General features: G+C 39.8%; 1 protein-coding gene and 1 non-coding gene across 2 annotated transcripts in view; both read right to left on the minus strand.

The window, feature by feature from the left end:
* Positions 1–17,536, minus strand: part of GRIP1 (glutamate receptor interacting protein 1) — a 752,861-nt gene that overhangs the window by 96,508 nt on the left and 638,817 nt on the right. Inside the window, exons 10-11 of the mRNA XM_070370106.1 lie at positions 9,059–9,214; positions 8,241–8,396 (exon numbers count right to left, since the gene is read on the minus strand). Of these exons, the coding sequence (XP_070226207.1) occupies positions 8,241–8,396; positions 9,059–9,214 (312 nt within the window). The remainder of the gene's footprint in view (positions 1–8,240; positions 8,397–9,058; positions 9,215–17,536) is intronic.
* On the minus strand, positions 2,448–2,612 carry LOC138988066 (U1 spliceosomal RNA). The gene has a single exon (XR_011464407.1). It is a non-coding gene; the product is annotated as a U1 spliceosomal RNA (small nuclear RNA).

Consider the following 17,536-nt stretch of genomic DNA (forward strand, 5'->3'; position numbering starts at 1 on the left):
GTCTCTGGAAAAAAAAAAAGCCCACTGTTAATGGTGGGACATGAGGTTTTGGTCTTTAAGCAAAAGTTTAACTAGAGCTGAATGGGGTAAATGAATCGCCCAATATCTGTCACATCTAAGTCATAGCATCAGTGTAGCCCCTCGTCACACCCACCTCTCATATCAAGGACAGCTGTGGCAACTGTAGGAAGAGCATGGTCTTGGGGTCAGGGTACCTGGGATCTAGTCGTGGCTCAACCACTAAGAAACCAGCTGGGTGACCTTGGGACTAAGTCATTAATCTCTTTCCTATCTAGGAGAAAGGGGGTTGGGCTAACTGATCTAACTTTTCCCCCCTACTTTAGATATTTGTTCCTAAGTTTCTAGCTTTTTACAAAAAACTTGACCTTCAGGTTTGAAGAAACAATTGATCTAAGTCTGGCTCCTGAGGTGGTAAGGATGTAACTGGTCATCAACCTTCATCTATCATTGGCTTGGCATGATGGAGTCATTTAAATGACTTTTATACATTTCCACTTTTCTAATACATGGTCCTATTTCAGCATTTATCAGTTTTTTATTTTCCTTCTTGTCTCGTCACTAGACTCTTGAGTTCCTTAAAGACTGGAACCAGATCTTTTCCCCTCTGAAATTCCAGTGCCTGGAATTTCCATGGCTAAAGCCATGTGGGATGAATCCGGTTCTATAACATCAATATTTTCCTTTTTGGAATCAGCCCTTGGTCTGCTGAGTTACGGAACGAGACTGGTCCTTCAGGACTCCAATTCTTCTACCATGTGGATCATTCCAGCATTCAGGCTGACACTGCAGAGGATGGTGAGGTGTATCCTTTTCCCATGAGGAGTAAGGAAAATCTACTTCTTCTTAAGAGGCACTGTCACTGTTCTTTCCCAGCAGGGTTAATGTCACTGAGGTTAAAGTGGCCTGCTTTAGGAGGTGAAAGTAGCCTCCAACCCTCATCTTTCTATAGACGGTGGCTTACAATCCCAAGATCGGACACATAATCAAATGTCAATTCAGATTGGGTTTTCTAGTGTGGCTTTGTTAATATCACAACTGTATTCTGAATGCTCTCCAGATCACACATTTTGTTATTGGTGGCACAAAACCAGTAGAAGGTACCATTTCATGTCAGCAAAAATCTGGAGGGTTGCATTTCTTTCCAGTTAGTACTCATAGCAGGTGGGAATATAATATTAGAACATCACCCTTAGGCAGATGGCACTCTGTCTTCTGAGTGAAGATTTTTGGACTTCAACAAGTATATTTTACTTTATATGGAACTTTCTATAGGTCCACATTAATATTTTTTCCATTTACCATCCCAATTTGGCATAGACTTTTGGACTGCTCAACTGGAGTTAAAAGTCTGAATTGTTAAGTCAGCTGATTACCATTTCCACTAAGAAAGAATCAAGAAGGAATAGGTCACTTTAATAGTAATGGGGGGATTAGTTTAGATTTAGCAAAGACTTTCTGAGGGAAAGACGTGCTATATTTTTCTGAAACAGAAGACAGTTGAGGAATTTCATTTTCTAGAAGGTTTTGAAAATAGAAATAAGTATTAATTCATATGGGTATCATTAAATCTATAACCTCTACCTGGAGGCAAGCTGAGATGGTAGAAATTATGAGGACATTTAATTTAGAATTAAAAATGTATTAAACACTGGTTTTATAATTTTATGAAGAGTACAGGATTATATTAAATACCTTAGGATTTTACCATTAACTCTGAAAGTCCTCTGACATACTAGAATCTGTTCTTTGAAATAGTACAATTTCATTGGAAATTGCTTGTACTGATTACTAACACATATTAAAGTCTTGAAAATGACCAATAGAAATAAAGAAGATAAACTACAGATTTAAAGATGATAGGCCAAAAAAAAAAAAACCAAACTAATATTACTTGGAGGAGAAAAAGATAAGTTTGATTATCCTGCTTCATTAATGTGGTCAAAAAGCAGGAGAAAATAAAAGTTATTTATGAATTACAACCGGGTAGTTTAAACTTCTGTATAATGCATTCTCTCCCTCCAGCAGCAAAGCAGCAAATACTCCTGCCAGGTATTGGCTCTGGTCTGTGGTGTGCCCGCTTCTACTTACAAGTGAAGATGGAAATGACCACACTGCTGACGTGCTGTGTTTGAACACTGCTAACGCGTGTGTGCCAAGGTTGTGTTCGGGATTTACATCTGCTCTGTCCTCTTCTCACTCCTTTCTGGAGGGTTCTGCAGGAGTTCACCCTGTGTTTTTGTCAATCCTTGTGTTTCCTACTGTAAGGAAAGGCCAAGTAATGGGAGGCCAAAGATGACTTCTTAGCTCTGAGGTTTAAAAATCTGCCAAATGTTTTCTTAATTTAGATAGCTGTGAAATTTATTGTCAGATATAAAAAGCATCTGAAAAGTATATAGAGAAATGGACCTCAAAGATTCTCTTTTTAAAAAGGGAAAGCACAAACACAGTCCCCCTACTATCACAAATTCTGTAGTAGAATTTCCCTCATTTGGGGAAATTGTAGGGGTCAGTGTATGTGGACTACAATGGAGAAGCCCCACCCTGGGTAGACCACCTACACGATCATGGTATCTCCCCTGCCAGGTAATTATCAAAGATTTATTCATATACTGTGCTTACAATTATTGGATTCTGTAACTGAAGACCTATATCTCACTAAGTGTTCCATATTAGAGTGCACATTGTACATCACATGATCCAGTTCAGGAGACAGTCGGAGTGGTCAACAGCTCCCTCCTCCAAATAGGGGTAGGGCAGCTCTTAAGCTGACCCCTTCGAGAGCTCTGTGCATGGTCATTTTAAAAGCTTACCATGAGCTGCCTTTGAATTCCGGTTGTTTTTCAGGGGCTGGTGGCAGGCACAAAAATTGTTAGGTTGTTTCATTCTCTTCCTTTCAGCTCTTTCCAGTGGTGCCCTCCCTAGCAGTAAGCGATGACCACAGAAGAGGCAAGGATCATTCTGAGAACGTGTTGTAAGGTCTACCCTTTGCTGCAATTCAGGCAGACTGCAAACAGGAAAGCGTCTACACTGGCCCTGTGTACCGGAGCAGGAAGCTGGGCGGAATAGCCAGATCCACTGCTCAGTCATGCCCCGCCATCACAGGGGATGATGGGCTTCTGGGAGGGGCCTTGATCCTCTATGGCAGAAAAAGGGGCAGCTCATGCTGTGGGGGAAAGGTCAGTAAGAATACGGAAGAGGTGATAAGTGGGTTCCCTCTGTGACATGGCTCTGCCACGTCCCAGGGCTTTGTGACACTCCTGGAAACCGATGCTGGGGGTACTTAACATTTTCCCTGGGACACAAACATGACTTTCCTCTTTTAATCCTTGTAACATGCTGTAACAGGCTTCCTGTATTTTCCTCCTTGGTCAATAACAGAGAATGTTTTAATATTTATGTGAGAAAATTTCATTCTTTTCTGGCCATGTCCTTCCTTTGTATTAGAAACATAAGTAAGAATTTTTTTTTTCTTTCTGTTTTGCTCTGGCCTCTGATCACCAATACAGCTAAGAGTTTTTTATTGTATTTGTTGTGACTTTACCATGATTCACCATCCATACAAATGGCCTGGTTGCTATAGGAACGTAAGTATTAGAAAAGGGGCAGTAAATGGTGGCACCAAATAAAGACATAAATAAAGTGGTGGAAATAAACCATAATATAGTGAGAGTGGCAATAAAAGTTTTATTATCTGTTATTTGGGAAAACCTTTACCTCTAACGTGACCATACCAAGTTCAAGCAAAAAATAAAAAGATAAAACTGAAAAACTAAATCCTCAGTTTTCTTCTGATTTTGGAAAATTAACATTAGTTTCTTAGGTCTTTCTGAAGTGGGAATAAAAGTTTATAGCTTTCTGAATCTTCTTGTTTGATTAAAATATAAAATGTATAATTTCCTGAGATACACATAAATCCTGGCAGATATATGGTCAGTGGTGCTCTAGTGGCTAATGTCTACAGAGAATGCTAAGAGCAGATTTCTAGAACCAGGTTTCTGCTTATACTTCTATTATGTTGGAGAATAACGTGCTGTTTTAAGAGAGAATTTATCACTAGGTTATGGGTATTGGTGACAGTGTGGCCTTGGCCTTGTTTCCTACTACAAAATTCAAGATGTATAAATATCAACCTGCAATAGCCAAACAGATTATCATTTATTTGTCATGACTAATGTCCTTAATCAACCTAGCAGTCTTACCTAACACAAACAAATGTTTAGCCATTAAAGCAGAAGCGCAAACATGAATGCATTTGTTTTAATTGCTCTTCCCTGATGAGGGCTGTTAGCCTGCTTTCTCAGTAAGCGGTGCTGCACATGAAGCCATTTTATGTAAAAATTTCATCTACAAATATCCACTACAAATCCTGATTCACTATATGGGAATATTCAACATCTATATTATGCCTAAATGGAAATGTGGTGAAATATGCCTAAGTCTTGGAGCAGTGTTAATATTTCAAATTTAGGCACCATAATAGCAAACACGTAAACTATTCAAAAAAGCTAACAATTAAATAGTGCTTACTATTTACTATGTATTATTGCAGCATATATATACATCATATTATATATTGCATATATATAATTATAATACTTATTTTATTGGGTAATTGTGAATATTATATGAGAATATATAATTATTCATGCATACATATGAACATATCATATATATATGAATATATAGTCTAGAACTTATAGATGTTCAAGCTGGTTTTAGAAAAGGCAGAGGAACCAGAGATCATATTGCCAACATCCGCTGGATCATCGAAAAAGCAAGAGAGTTCCAGAAAAACATCTATTTCTGCTTTATTGACTATGCCAATGTCTTTGACTGTGTGGATCACAATAAACTGTGGAAAATTCTGAAAGAGATGGGAATACCAGATTACCTGACCTGCCTCTTGATAAATCTGTATGCAGGCTCAGGAAGCAACAGTTAGAACTGGACATGGAAAAACAGACTGGTTCCAAATAGGAAAAGGAGTTCGTCAAGGCTGTATACTTTCACCCTGCTTATTTAACTTATATGCAGAGTACATCATGAGAAACGCTGGGCTTGATGAAGCACAAGCTGGAATCAAGATGGCTGGGAGAAATATCAATAACCTCAGATATGCAGATGACACCACCCTTATGGCAGAAAGTGAAGAAGAACTAAAGAGCCTCTTGATGAAAGTGAAAGAGGAGAGTGAAAAACTTGGCTTAAAGCTCAACATTCAGAAAACTAAGATCATGGCATCTGTTCCCATCACTTCATGGGAAATAGATGGGGAAACAGTGGAAACAGTGTCAGACTTTATTTTTTTGGGCTCCAAAATCACTGCAGATGGTGACTGCAGCCATGAAATTAAAAGACCGTTGCTCCTTGGAAGGAAAGTTGTGACCAATCTAGATAGCATATGAAAAAGCAGAGACATTACTTTGCCAACAAAGGTCTGTCTAGTCAAGGCTATAGTTTTTCCAGTAGTCATATATGGATGTGAGAGTTGGACTATAAAGAAAACTGAGAGCCGAAGAATTGATGCTTTTGACCAGTGGTGTTGGAGAAGACTCTTGAGAGTCCCTTGGACTACAAGGAGATCCAACCACTTCATCCTAAAGGAGATCAGTCCTGGGTGTTCATTGGAAGGCCTGATGTTGAAGCTGAAACTCCATACTTTGGCCACCTAATGTGAAGAGCGGACTCATTTGAAAAGACCCTGATGCTGGGAAAGATTGAGGGCAGGAGGAGAGGGGGATGACAGAGGATGAGATGGTTGGATGGCATCACTGACTCAATGGACATGAGTTTGGTTGGACTCCGGGAGTTGGTGATGGACAGGGAGCCCTGGTGTGCTGTAGTCCATGGGGTCACAAAGAGTCGGACATGACTGAGTGACTGAACTGACTGGCAATAATATATATATATATATATATATGCATTTTCATATAATCTTCACAATTACCCAATGGGGTAAGTACTATAATTAGCCTCACTTTGTTGCTAAGAAAGCCAAGATATAGAAAGCTTAAAAATCTTGCTCAAGGTCTTACTGCTACAAAGTAATGACTTTGGGATGAGAAGAATCTGGGCTCATCACCAGTTCACTATGCTGCCTTCAACTTGTTTCTTTCAAGAGTAAATAATTTACCCTCTAGTGTTAGCTAAGAAATATCTAGAAGCTCCTTGTTCGCATTTTGACTAAACTCAATCTTCCTTCCATTTACCTATATTAAAGATGACAAATCTTATATTTGAAGGGATATGCACATCAAAACCAGGAATACACCACAGCAGTGGTTAGCCATGGTTTCCTTTGTAAGCAAACCTTCGCGTTCCTGTAACATGAAGAGACCATTTCCCAGTATGGGTGATGGCCAGTCTTCCACACTGCTGGTGGTGCTGGGAGGCCTGGCCACAGACCCATTTCTGAAGATGACTCTCTGGCAAACAAGCTGAAGAGCCAATAGATCCAACCACCTCTCTTCACAAGAATGTTTTCTCTTTAACACCAGTCTTGAAGTACTTGGGTTTAGCTATCTTTAGGTAGCTTAAGTGGAGAAGGCAATGGCACCCCAGTCCAGTACTCTTGCCTGGAAAATCCCATGGACAGAAGAGCCTGGTAGGCTGCAGTTCATGAGGTCGATAAGAGTTGGACACGACTGAGCGACTTCACTTTCACTTTTCACTTTCATGCATTGGAGAAGGAAATGGCAACCCACTCCAGTGTTCTTGCCTGGAGAATCCCGGGGATGGGGGATTCTGGTGGGCTGCCGTCTATGGGGTTGCACTGAGTCGGACAGGACTGAAGCGACTTAGCAGCAGCAGCAGCAGCAGCAGCAGGTAGCTTAAGAGTGTTCCTTACTTTATCTCCATAGTAAACACAAGAAGAGATCCCATCTTCTTTGAGTTGTTTTTATGGGAAACACAATCATGGCCACCAGAAAAAAAAAAATACAAGAAACACTTACCTCTCTCTACACTGGTTAGATCTGGCTGGAAAACTAGGTGTTCTCTTTCTTTAAAACTTACATGATTATGATGAGAGATTATGCTCTGCCCTCCCACTCCCACAAAAGAAAAATTCAGGAGTGATGTGTTTCTTCCCTTTTTCCCTAAGGCATTTGATCACCCTTTCTTCTTTACATGGACAAGCAGCTATCCAGAAGCAGGCCGCCAACCACATCTTCCTAGTTTTTCCTAGTCTGTAACATGCTTGCCTGTCCCAGAAGATCATAGTTCTAAGAGTCGTAGTTGAAATTCCTAGTCTTTAGGATACCTGTTGTAAAGATAAGGATCCTTTCAATCTTCCTGACACTTAAGTGGGTAACAGATAATATGTTACGGCAGTGCTTGTCAGTGGAGCAGGTTCCCTGTGAAAGTATTAGAATCTTGAGGTATGAAATACAGATTGAAAAGGCACATTTAAGGGGAATAAGCTATAGTTTGAAAGGCATGTTTAAACTTATTATAGTCTTTTTTTGCAGGGATGGTTCATGAAATATGAAATTTATAATGCTGCTGCTGCTGCTAAGTCATTTCAGTCGTGTCCAACTCTGTGCGACCCCATGGACTGCAGCCTACCAGGCTTCTCCGTCCATGGGATTCTCTAGGCAAGAACACTGGAGTGGGTTGCCATTTCCTCCTCCAATGCATGAAAGTGAAAAGTGAAAGTGAAGTCGCTCAGTCATGTCTGACTCTTAGCGACCCCATGGATTGCAGCCTACCAGGCTCCTCAGTCCATGGGATTTTCCAGGCTAGAGTACTGGAGAGGGGTGCCATTGCCTTCTCTGGAAATTTATAATAATACTACACAAATACATGGGACTCATATTTACCAAAAGGGGATACAGTTTTCAGAGTGAGTAGGTGGACCCAGCTTTAGTCAATAAGAAACAAAGAACAATGGTTTTATGTTCAAAGGTACCCAGAATATAAGGAAGGAGTCTTAAAGAAAAAAATTACATCTTTGATTTTATCAGATCAAAAGAGCAAGAAAAAAAATTCAAATAAAACGTTGTAGGCAAAGGTAGTACGAACTAACCCAGTCTGAAATTGTATGTGGTGCAATTGTTATGTCGATAAGGGATATCATTTCAATGGTCTTTGGCACAGGGTAGTGAGCTACTTATCTTCTTCCTGCAAAACACTCTTCCTATAGGTTTCCTTACATCCAAGATGCCAATGGACCCACAGGTTTTTTCAGGCCAAAAGACATCGGTTAACATTTCACTTACGTGAGCTTTTGAAGTCTTTCTTTTTCAGTCGCCTCCTCATCATGGTTCCACGTGGGCTAGTGGAGTAGAGGCTTCGAGGCAAAGTCCCCATGTTCAGGGAACTCAGGCTGTATGCACTCATGGAGGTGGGAGAGAAGGATGAAGACACCAAAGCTGCTGTAAGAGAGTGAAGACTTGGCACAGAGCATTCTCAGGGGGCGTGTAAGCCTGCCACACCTGTCAACCAGCAACAATCCAGAAAGACACACAAGATGCACAGCAATGGCTAGTAGGTGGCTCCAACCAATCAGAGACCAAGTCTCAGGAGCCATGGAGACAGTGCTTTAGAATCTGTGTTATAAGAGCCCAGAAATGCCTAAGGAGCAGCATCGATCTCCGTAAGTACAATGCAACACAGAGAGGCTCTACGAGTTTTGCTTTAGACAAAAAAAGAAAACATTAAAGCAAGTTTCTCCATAAACAACAACTCAATGCTTCAGATACATAATCTCATTTTCATAGACAGCTTCTGGCATGAATTTCACAAGTGGTTCCATATACACAAATAAGGTCTGAGAACATTATCTTCTATATACTATTCTTCATTGCTATTTCCTGACCACACATAAATCATTCTGAACATTTACATCCTCTCTTAACAACAAATGCTTTCTGATGGAAAAGACAGACTTAAGAGACGACAGAAATGAGAAGTTGCTACTACAAAAAAAAAAAGACACCACACCTATGAAACCAAATATGGTATGAATCAGATGAAGAAGGCATGAGAAGCATATAATTTAAGTAAAAGACCAGGAGGAGAAAGCCTGGAACATTACGAGGGCTGTTTGGAGGAGGCGCTTTCATGACTGTCAGGGCCGGCGCTCTGCAATGGTCAGGGTGGAACGAGTTATAGTGATGGTAGGTGTGAAGGCTGCAGTGGTTGCTGGCCCAGAAGTCCCAGGGAAGTGGCCTGTCGCTCCTCTGAATTTTCACTGCCCACATGAAGTGATGATGAGAAATAAGAAAAAACAAACAAACAAAGAACCAAAAAAGAGGAAAAAGTAACTGAACTGCACAAATAAAAAGTAACAACAACAACAAAAAAATGAAGCCTGCTTGCACAAAAAAAGGAAAAAACTGGCTTTGCCCTTTTCTCAGTGGTCAGCAAAACCTATGATTAACACCAGAGATGGTAACTTTTCATCTTCCCAACAATAATGCATGTCTTTCCCCAGCCCATTTTTTTCTCCTTTTAAGATGACTACTGAATCAATTTCTAATCTCCCCCTGTGCTTCACAGCAGAGATTAAAACATTTTTTTCTTTAACTTAAAAGTCAACCCTGCAAGATCTATGGCACAAGATTAGTAATTAGAGATTTGCAAATCTTGGCCAGTTAGTAGCTCTTGTTTTGAGAAAAAGAAAAGAATGAATGATAAATTATACTGGCTCCTGATTCAAAGGAGGTACTAGTCACATATCACAATTTACTGCTCTGACATTTTAATTACACTACTATTCATCACTTGAACTACAATAAACTATTCTATCAGGATCTTATCCATACCCTAATAAGAAGATGCAAGTGTCAACATACTTTACAATTTGGGGGGTATTTTTAAAAGCTGTATTTATATTTGAAAGAAGGCATTTAATTATTAAAACTATTTCAAATATTCTTGTATTTTTTAAGATGCCACAAAATTTTAATAAAGCTAATTTCAAAATGCTGGTGTCCACTTTATGTTTTAAAAAATGTATATCATACTTCCATTCTAATTTCAATATTGTTTGATTTGACTTTCTACTCAGTGGTCTGAAAGTATGAGCGCTTTTATGTTTGTTACTATATTGATTGGAAAATTTTCACTTAACTGTCTTAAAGAATGAAAAATAAAATATGGACTTTTATCTCTATTGTCATGATTCTAAGACTAGGTGCCTTACATATGAATGAATTTGCAGTATTTATTCATGGAGTGAGGTCAGATACTCTAAGTATTTAAAGGAGAGTTCTTTGGGTAAGAGTTTAAATTACACCATCAGTGACATCAGCCTCATTGACACATCTCAGCCTTTCTGGAATGAGACAGATCATGGAACAAAAGCATGAACAGATCACCACGGGCTGAGGCCACCTGTATTTCCGTTCCAGTTTCAACCCATCTTCTCTATCAGACCTTGACCAGTTACTCAACCTGTCTAAGCCACAGTTCCCTCATTATGTCAAGTAGAGATCACAAAAGCATCTATCCCAGAGGCCAACTGTTGAGAATATGCACCAAGGTGCTTAGCATGGTGCTGGCACACAGAATAAAAACTAGTGACTCTTTATTTAATAGCATTGATACCATATACTTTCTATCTACTTGCCAATGAATACTTTTTCTTTTTTTTTTTAAGGAAACAGGTATATTTCTCACTCTACAAATTTCATTCACTGGACACAAGTTGAGAGACTGAGAAATCTGCAGCACACTTTCATGGCCACCATCATTTTGTAGTCCTGAACATATGGTCTTTTGCTTCTATATACTTCAGTTTCTAGTTTTGGGATTTATCTCCCTCTCCACTAGTCTACTTTCAAGCTACCAAGCTACCATCTCCTTCACCTCGACCACTGCCAAATCTTCAGACTTGGCTCCCTGGTTCATCTCTTACCTACCAACCTTCCAGGATCCATAGTACAGAATATTTTAAATACATAAATTAGATGATGCAACGCCCATTTAAGGTATTTCAATGGGTTACAGTAACAAAGAGAATCAAATGTGAGCCCTACTTATCTCTCTAGCTTCACCCCTTCGCACACTTCCTACTTCTAATATTCTCCTACCTGTTTACAAGGCTGGCTCAGGTGCCAAGTCATTCTGACCTCCCTGGATGAAGAAGTTGTCTCTCCTATGTTATTCCATTGCTTTTTTATTAATATATTCCTCATAGTTGAAAGGGCTTTATTGATTTAATATACTTTTAATGCTTGTCTCTCTAGACTGGAATGTAAATCCCATGAGAATAGGAATCTACTTTGCTTGCCTTGCTCACTAGATGCACTGTGGCAACTAGAACAGAGCCTGGCATATAATGGCTGATGAACGAGTGAATGAGTGAAGGAACACATGCGTGAATGAATAAGAATATCAGCCAGAGGGTCCATGTACACACTGTAGCAGCATTTTCCTTGTGATAAAGAGCATTTCGAGGCAAGTCTCTTTCGCCATCCTCACTTTACTTTTGGGTGTACCAGAAGACTTTTTTAAGCAAGAGGCAGTCAGTGTTGGGTCTGGCTAATCTACACCCATAGCCACTTATTGAGCTCTATAAAATATCATGTGTTTCAAATGATGTACAGTGAGTAATGGTTAGATAGCATCACTGATTCAATGGACATGAATCTGAGAAAACTCAGAGACAGAGTGGAGAACAGAGGAGTCTTGCATGCTACAGTCCATGGGTTTGTGAACAGTCTGACGTGAGTTAGCAACTGAACAACACAGTGTGTGAACTTCAGAATTCTCCACTCATTTTTTAACCCAGTTCTTTATGGAGTGCTGTTAAAATTACTGGGCAGTTTTGAGTGCTGTCAAACCAAATTGATAACTCAGTAAGGAAGATTCTGACCACCTATGTATGTCTGGCTCTGTGACATCTGTGGCAGGTTAAAGGTAAGTCATTTAATTCAAGGGATTAGATCTGAAAGACAGAGTGCCTGAAGAACTATGGACGGAGGTTCGTGACATTGTACAGGAGGCAATGATCAAGACCATCCCCAAGAAAAAGAATTGCAAAAAGGCGAAATGGTTGTCTACAAATAGCTGAGCAAAGAAGAGAAGCTAAAGGCAAAGGAGAAAAGGAACGATATACCTATTTGAATGCAGAGTTCCAAAGAATAGCAAGGAGAGATAAGAAAGCCTTCCTCGGTGATGAGAAAGCCTTCCTCAGTGATCAGTGCAAAGAAATAGAGGAAAACAATAGAATGGGAATGACTAGAGATCTCTTCAAGAAAATTAGAGATTCCAAGGGAATATTTCATACGAAGATGGGCTCAATAAAGGGCAGAAATGGTATGGATCTAACAAAAGCAGAAGATATTAAGAAGAGGTGGCAAGAATACACAGAAGAACTGTACAAAAAAAGATCTTCATGACCCAGATAATCATGATCGTGTGATCACTGACCTAGAGCCAGACATCCTGGAATGTGAAGTCAAGTGGGCCTTAGAAAGCATCACTATGAACAAAGCTAGTGCAGGTGATGGAATTCCAGTTGAGCTATTTCAAATCCTGAAAGATGATGCTGTGAAAGTGCTGCAGTCAATATGCCAGCAAATTTGGAAAGCTCAGCAGTGGCCACAGGACTGGAAAAGGTCAGTTTTCATTCCAAGCCCAAAGAAAGGCAATGCCAAAGAATGCTCAAACTACCACACAGTTGCACTCATCTCACGTGCTAGCAAAGTAATGCTCAAAATCCTCCAAATCATGTGTCAACAGTATATGAACTGTGAACTTCCCGATGTTCAAGCTGGATTTAGAAAAGGCAGAGGAACCAGAGATCAAACTGCCAACATCCACTGGATCATCAAAAAAGCAAGAGAGTTCCAGAAAAATATCTACTTTTGCTTTATTGATTATGCCAAAGCCTTTGACTGTGTGAATCACAACAAACTGGAAAATTCTGAAAAAGATGGGAATACCAGATCACCTGACCTGCCTCTTGATAAATCTGTATGCAGATCAGGAAACAACAGTTAGAACTGGACATGGAACAACATACTGGTTCCAAGTCAGAACACAAGTACAGCAAGTTGTCACCTTGCTTGTTTAATTTAAATGCAGAGTACATCATGCTAAATGCCAGGCTGGATGAAGCACAAACTGGAATCAAGATTGTTGGGAGAAATAGCAATAACCTCAGATACGCAGCTATTTGTAAGCCTTCCCCAGACAGCCATTTTGCTTTTTTGCATTTCTTTTCCATGGGGATGGTCTTGATCCCTGTCTCCTGTACAATGTCACGAACCTCATTCCATAGCTCATCAGGCACTCTATCTATCAGATCTAGGCCCTTAAATCTATTTCTCACTTCCACTGTATAATCATAAGGGATTTGATTTAGGTCATACCTGAATGGTCTAGTGGTTTTCCCTACTTTCTTCAATTTCAGTCTGAATTTGGCAATAAGGACTTCATGATCTGAGCCACAGTCAGCTCCTGGTCTTGTTTTTGCTGACTGTGTAGAGCTTCTCCATCTATAGCAGAGACATTACTTTGCCAACAAAGGTTCATCTAGTCAAGGCTATGGTTTTTCCTGTGGTCATGTATGGATGTGAGAGTTGGACTGTGAAGAAGGCTGAGCGCCGAAGAATTGATGCCTTTGAACTGTGGTGTTGGAGAAGACTGTTGAGAGTCCCTTGGACTGCAAGGAGATCCAACCAGTCCATTCTGAAGGAGATCAGCCCTGGGATTTCTTTGGAAGGAATGATGCTAAAGCTGAAACTCCAGTACTTTGGCCACCTCATGCGAAGAGTTGACTCATTGGAAAAGGCTCTGATGCTGGGAGGGATTGGGGGCAAGAGGAGAAGGGGACGACAGAGGATGAGATGGCTGGATGGCATCAGTGACTCGATGGATGTGAGTATGGGTGAACGCCGGGAGTTGGTGATGGACAGGGAGGCCTGGTGTGCTGCAATTCATGGGGTTGCAAAGAGTCAGACGCGACTGAGCGACTGATCTGATCTGATCTGATCAGATACGTAGATGACACCACCCTTATGGCAGAAAGTGAAGAGGAACTAAAGAGCCTCTTGATGAAAGTGAAAGAGGAGGCTGAAAAGGTTGGCTTAAAGCTCAACTTTCAGAAAACTAAGATCATGGCATCCAGCCCCATTACTTTGTGGCAAACAGATGGGGAAACAATGAAAACAGTGAGAGACTTTATATTTTTGGGCTTCAAAATCACTACAGATGGTGACTGAAGCCAAGAAGTTAAAAGATGCTTGCTCTTTGGAAGGAAAGCTATGACCAACCTAGACAGCATATTAAAAAGCAGAAACAATACTTTGCCAACCAAGGTCCATCTAGTGAAAACTATGGTTTTTCCAGTGGTTATGTATGGATGTGAGAGTTGGACTATAATGAAAGCTGAGTGCCAAAGAATTAATGTTTTTGACCTGTGGTGTTGGAGAAGACTATAGAGAGTCCCTTGGACAGAAAGGAGATCCAACCTGTCCACCCTAAAGGAAATCAGTCCTGAATATTCCTTGGCAGGACTGATGCGGAAGCTGAAACTCCAATACTTTGGCTACCTGATGTGAAGAATTGACTCATTTGAAAAGACCCTGATGCTGGGAAAGATTGAAGGCAGGAGAAGGGGATGATAGAGGATGAGATGGTTGGATGGCATCACTGACTTGATGGACATCAGTTTGAATAAGCTCCGGGTGTTGGTAATGGACAGGAAAGCCTGGCATGCTGCAGTCCATGGGGTTGCAAAGAGTCATACACGAATGAGTGACTGAACTGACCTGAACTGAAATGTAGGTCATAATACTTACTTTGACTTGAACTGGGGACTAAATCTTCATATACATAAAATAATTAAGAGACAAAAATTATATAATTAATGCACAAAACTGCCTGCCATGTATAATTAATTTAAAAGGCATTCAGCAAACAATGTAGCCCAGAGAAGACAGCTGTAGCCTATTTTGAACATGCACTCTAAATCTATTCTGTTTTATGGTGATGGATTTTATACTCATATGTTAGACAAGGATTTCAGTTTAAAAATAAGATGTCACATTTTTGACATACTCTTTCATTTTGAAAAAATTCATTTACATTCTCCCACTTAATGGTCCCCATAATATTAATAACAGTCAACTTTCACTGAGTCCTCACTATATACCAGGCCCTAAGTGCTAAGTGATTATACATGGACTATCTCAGATAATACTCATAATACATCTATGAGGTATATAGTATAATAACACCCATTTTACAGATGAAGAAACTGAGGCATAGAAAAGTTGAGTAACTTGCTAAGTTCCCAAGTGGTGGAGCCAGAATTACAGTTCTGAGAGCCTGACTCTGAGTCCCTGCCCTCAGCCACCACACTATACTTGCCTCTTCCTATGCATGTTCCTAAGTCCTTTGTTACAGATAAACAAACGGTAAGGAAAATATAATGTTTTTTCTATCATTCCATGGTGACATTGCTGTTGAAATCTTGAGGTATCTGACATGGGAGGTACTTTTGTTCTCTTCTCTAACTGTACCGTCTTATCTAGTCCAGGAGTTCAAAGGTGTAGGCAATAGGTACGCTGCTGGTTGCTCAGAAATGGTAGTTCTCCTGGTACTGAATTATAGAACCTCAAGACTCTGCTCACATTTTCTTTTCCAAAGTCTTTTCCAAAGTTTCCTCCAAGCAAGACCGTCTCCCAAAGACCCTCAGGGGCACAATTTCTGACCTTAAAAACTCATTCTTATGGCTTTTTGAATGCTGCTATTTCCCAGCAAAAGGCATAGCAAATCTGTTCCTGGTTGATGTGTCCATTTCTATATTTCCCTGAAAATACTATTGTGAATGCTTTCTTGCTCAGCAAAATCTGTGAAATGTTTTATCTCCATCTACCCATGAGATGAGAGGCATGCTGTTTAAGCATCAGAAATCTTGAAAAAAAAAAAAAAAAACTAGAACTTTCTTATGGAAAAAGGTAAAACTATATAACAATTCTACTACATCTCAAAACAGAAGTTTGAGAATCATAAACATTATAACAATTTTGGGGTATATTTTCTCTTCTTAATTGGGATTTAATTATGTTTAAGACCCATTATTTATTTCCTTTTGGAAATACAAGTCTGATTTTAATATAAAATGTAGGGAGATACTTGCATGTTAGATAAAGAAGATGGGGAACAATTTTCAACAATAGTGGATGACAGGGTCAGAAGCGGGAGTTAGAATTACTAAAATTACCAGCCCTTCACCCCGCTGCAAAATCACAAATGACATCAGCTTTTCCACAGTGAAGAAAAAAAAAGTTAGTTCTTGGTCTCCATCCCCTTTATATATAAATTCATCTTCTCAGACTGTCTTGGCAGATAAAAACATTTAATATTTCATGAGTGGAAACTATTTGAACTATGATTTGTTTACATGGCGAATAAGAGGCAGGGAAGATGAAGTTGCTAAAGACAATGACATTTTTATAGGGTCTGTTCACATTTCTGATTCTGATCCTAGAATTTACCAAGCAGAATCTCCTGCTGAAAAAGCACTAGGCAGTGTGTACTGTTATGCCTGGTGGGCTCCAAATCCAGTGGCACCTTCAGATTAATTTAGAAGAAATGTAACAGCTTTAGAAATCTCCCTTCTCAGTCAGTGAGCAGGAAAGACCCGCACATCCTCCTGACAGGAACGGAACAGTCCCATGAATCGTACCCCCTTATCATTTCTATTTAAACGAGGTAGAATTTCTGTTCATAATCTGCCTCAGCTGCCTCATTTCTCCAACTCCAATGTGTAAAATTAAAATCTGATAAAGGGAATGCTGTATTGGAGATTTTCATTAGCTCCAGAGCTGTCTAAGCTCCATTTAATTAAAAAAGGTTGCATCCAGCTGACTCATTCAATATGAAAATTATTTCGTGCTGCTTTTTTTTCAAACTGTGGGAAAGTGCAGCATGTTTTAGAAGGTTGGAGACATAGGAAACAAACAACCTCCTCAGAAGCAAAATTTTGGTTCCAGAGAAAATTCTTCTCTCTCTCTAAACATAAAGAAATGTGTTCACCTCTAGGGAGCCTGATAAGTACTAGTGGAGATCAGAAGTTGGTTTCAAGGAATAAAAAAGGAGAGTGCTTGATTTAAGGAAGAGGAGCAAGGGAGCGGTTAGAACAAAGACCCCACTGGAGAGTTGTTCTTCATTTGATTTTGGGCTCAAAGTCCTTTTTCTTGCACTGGGTTTTATTTAAGGATGCCTAGGTGGGACAGGGTATAAACACTCAGCAAAAGATCTGTAAGCTTCAAGACAGTGAAAATCCAGATTCCCTCAGGTGAAACTTGTTACTGCATAATCCTAGTCAAATGTTCTGACACTCCTAGGAGAAATATTTGGTCAGAAGTTTGTTCTGCAACCTAAGGAAAACAACTACTCTGAAAAACAGACAAAATCTCTCATGAAACTGCTTTCCCCCTGAAATATTTGAAGGATCTGGCATGAATGCCCACTTCATAACTGTTTTTAAACATTGGGAGTTTTAGTATTTGCCTTTAAGGAAGTTCAATGCAAATCACAGGAAGTCAAATTATTT

This window comes from Bos mutus, chromosome 5 (genome assembly GCF_027580195.1).
Source record: "Bos mutus isolate GX-2022 chromosome 5, NWIPB_WYAK_1.1, whole genome shotgun sequence".
NCBI classification, from domain to species: domain Eukaryota; kingdom Metazoa; phylum Chordata; class Mammalia; order Artiodactyla; family Bovidae; genus Bos; species Bos mutus.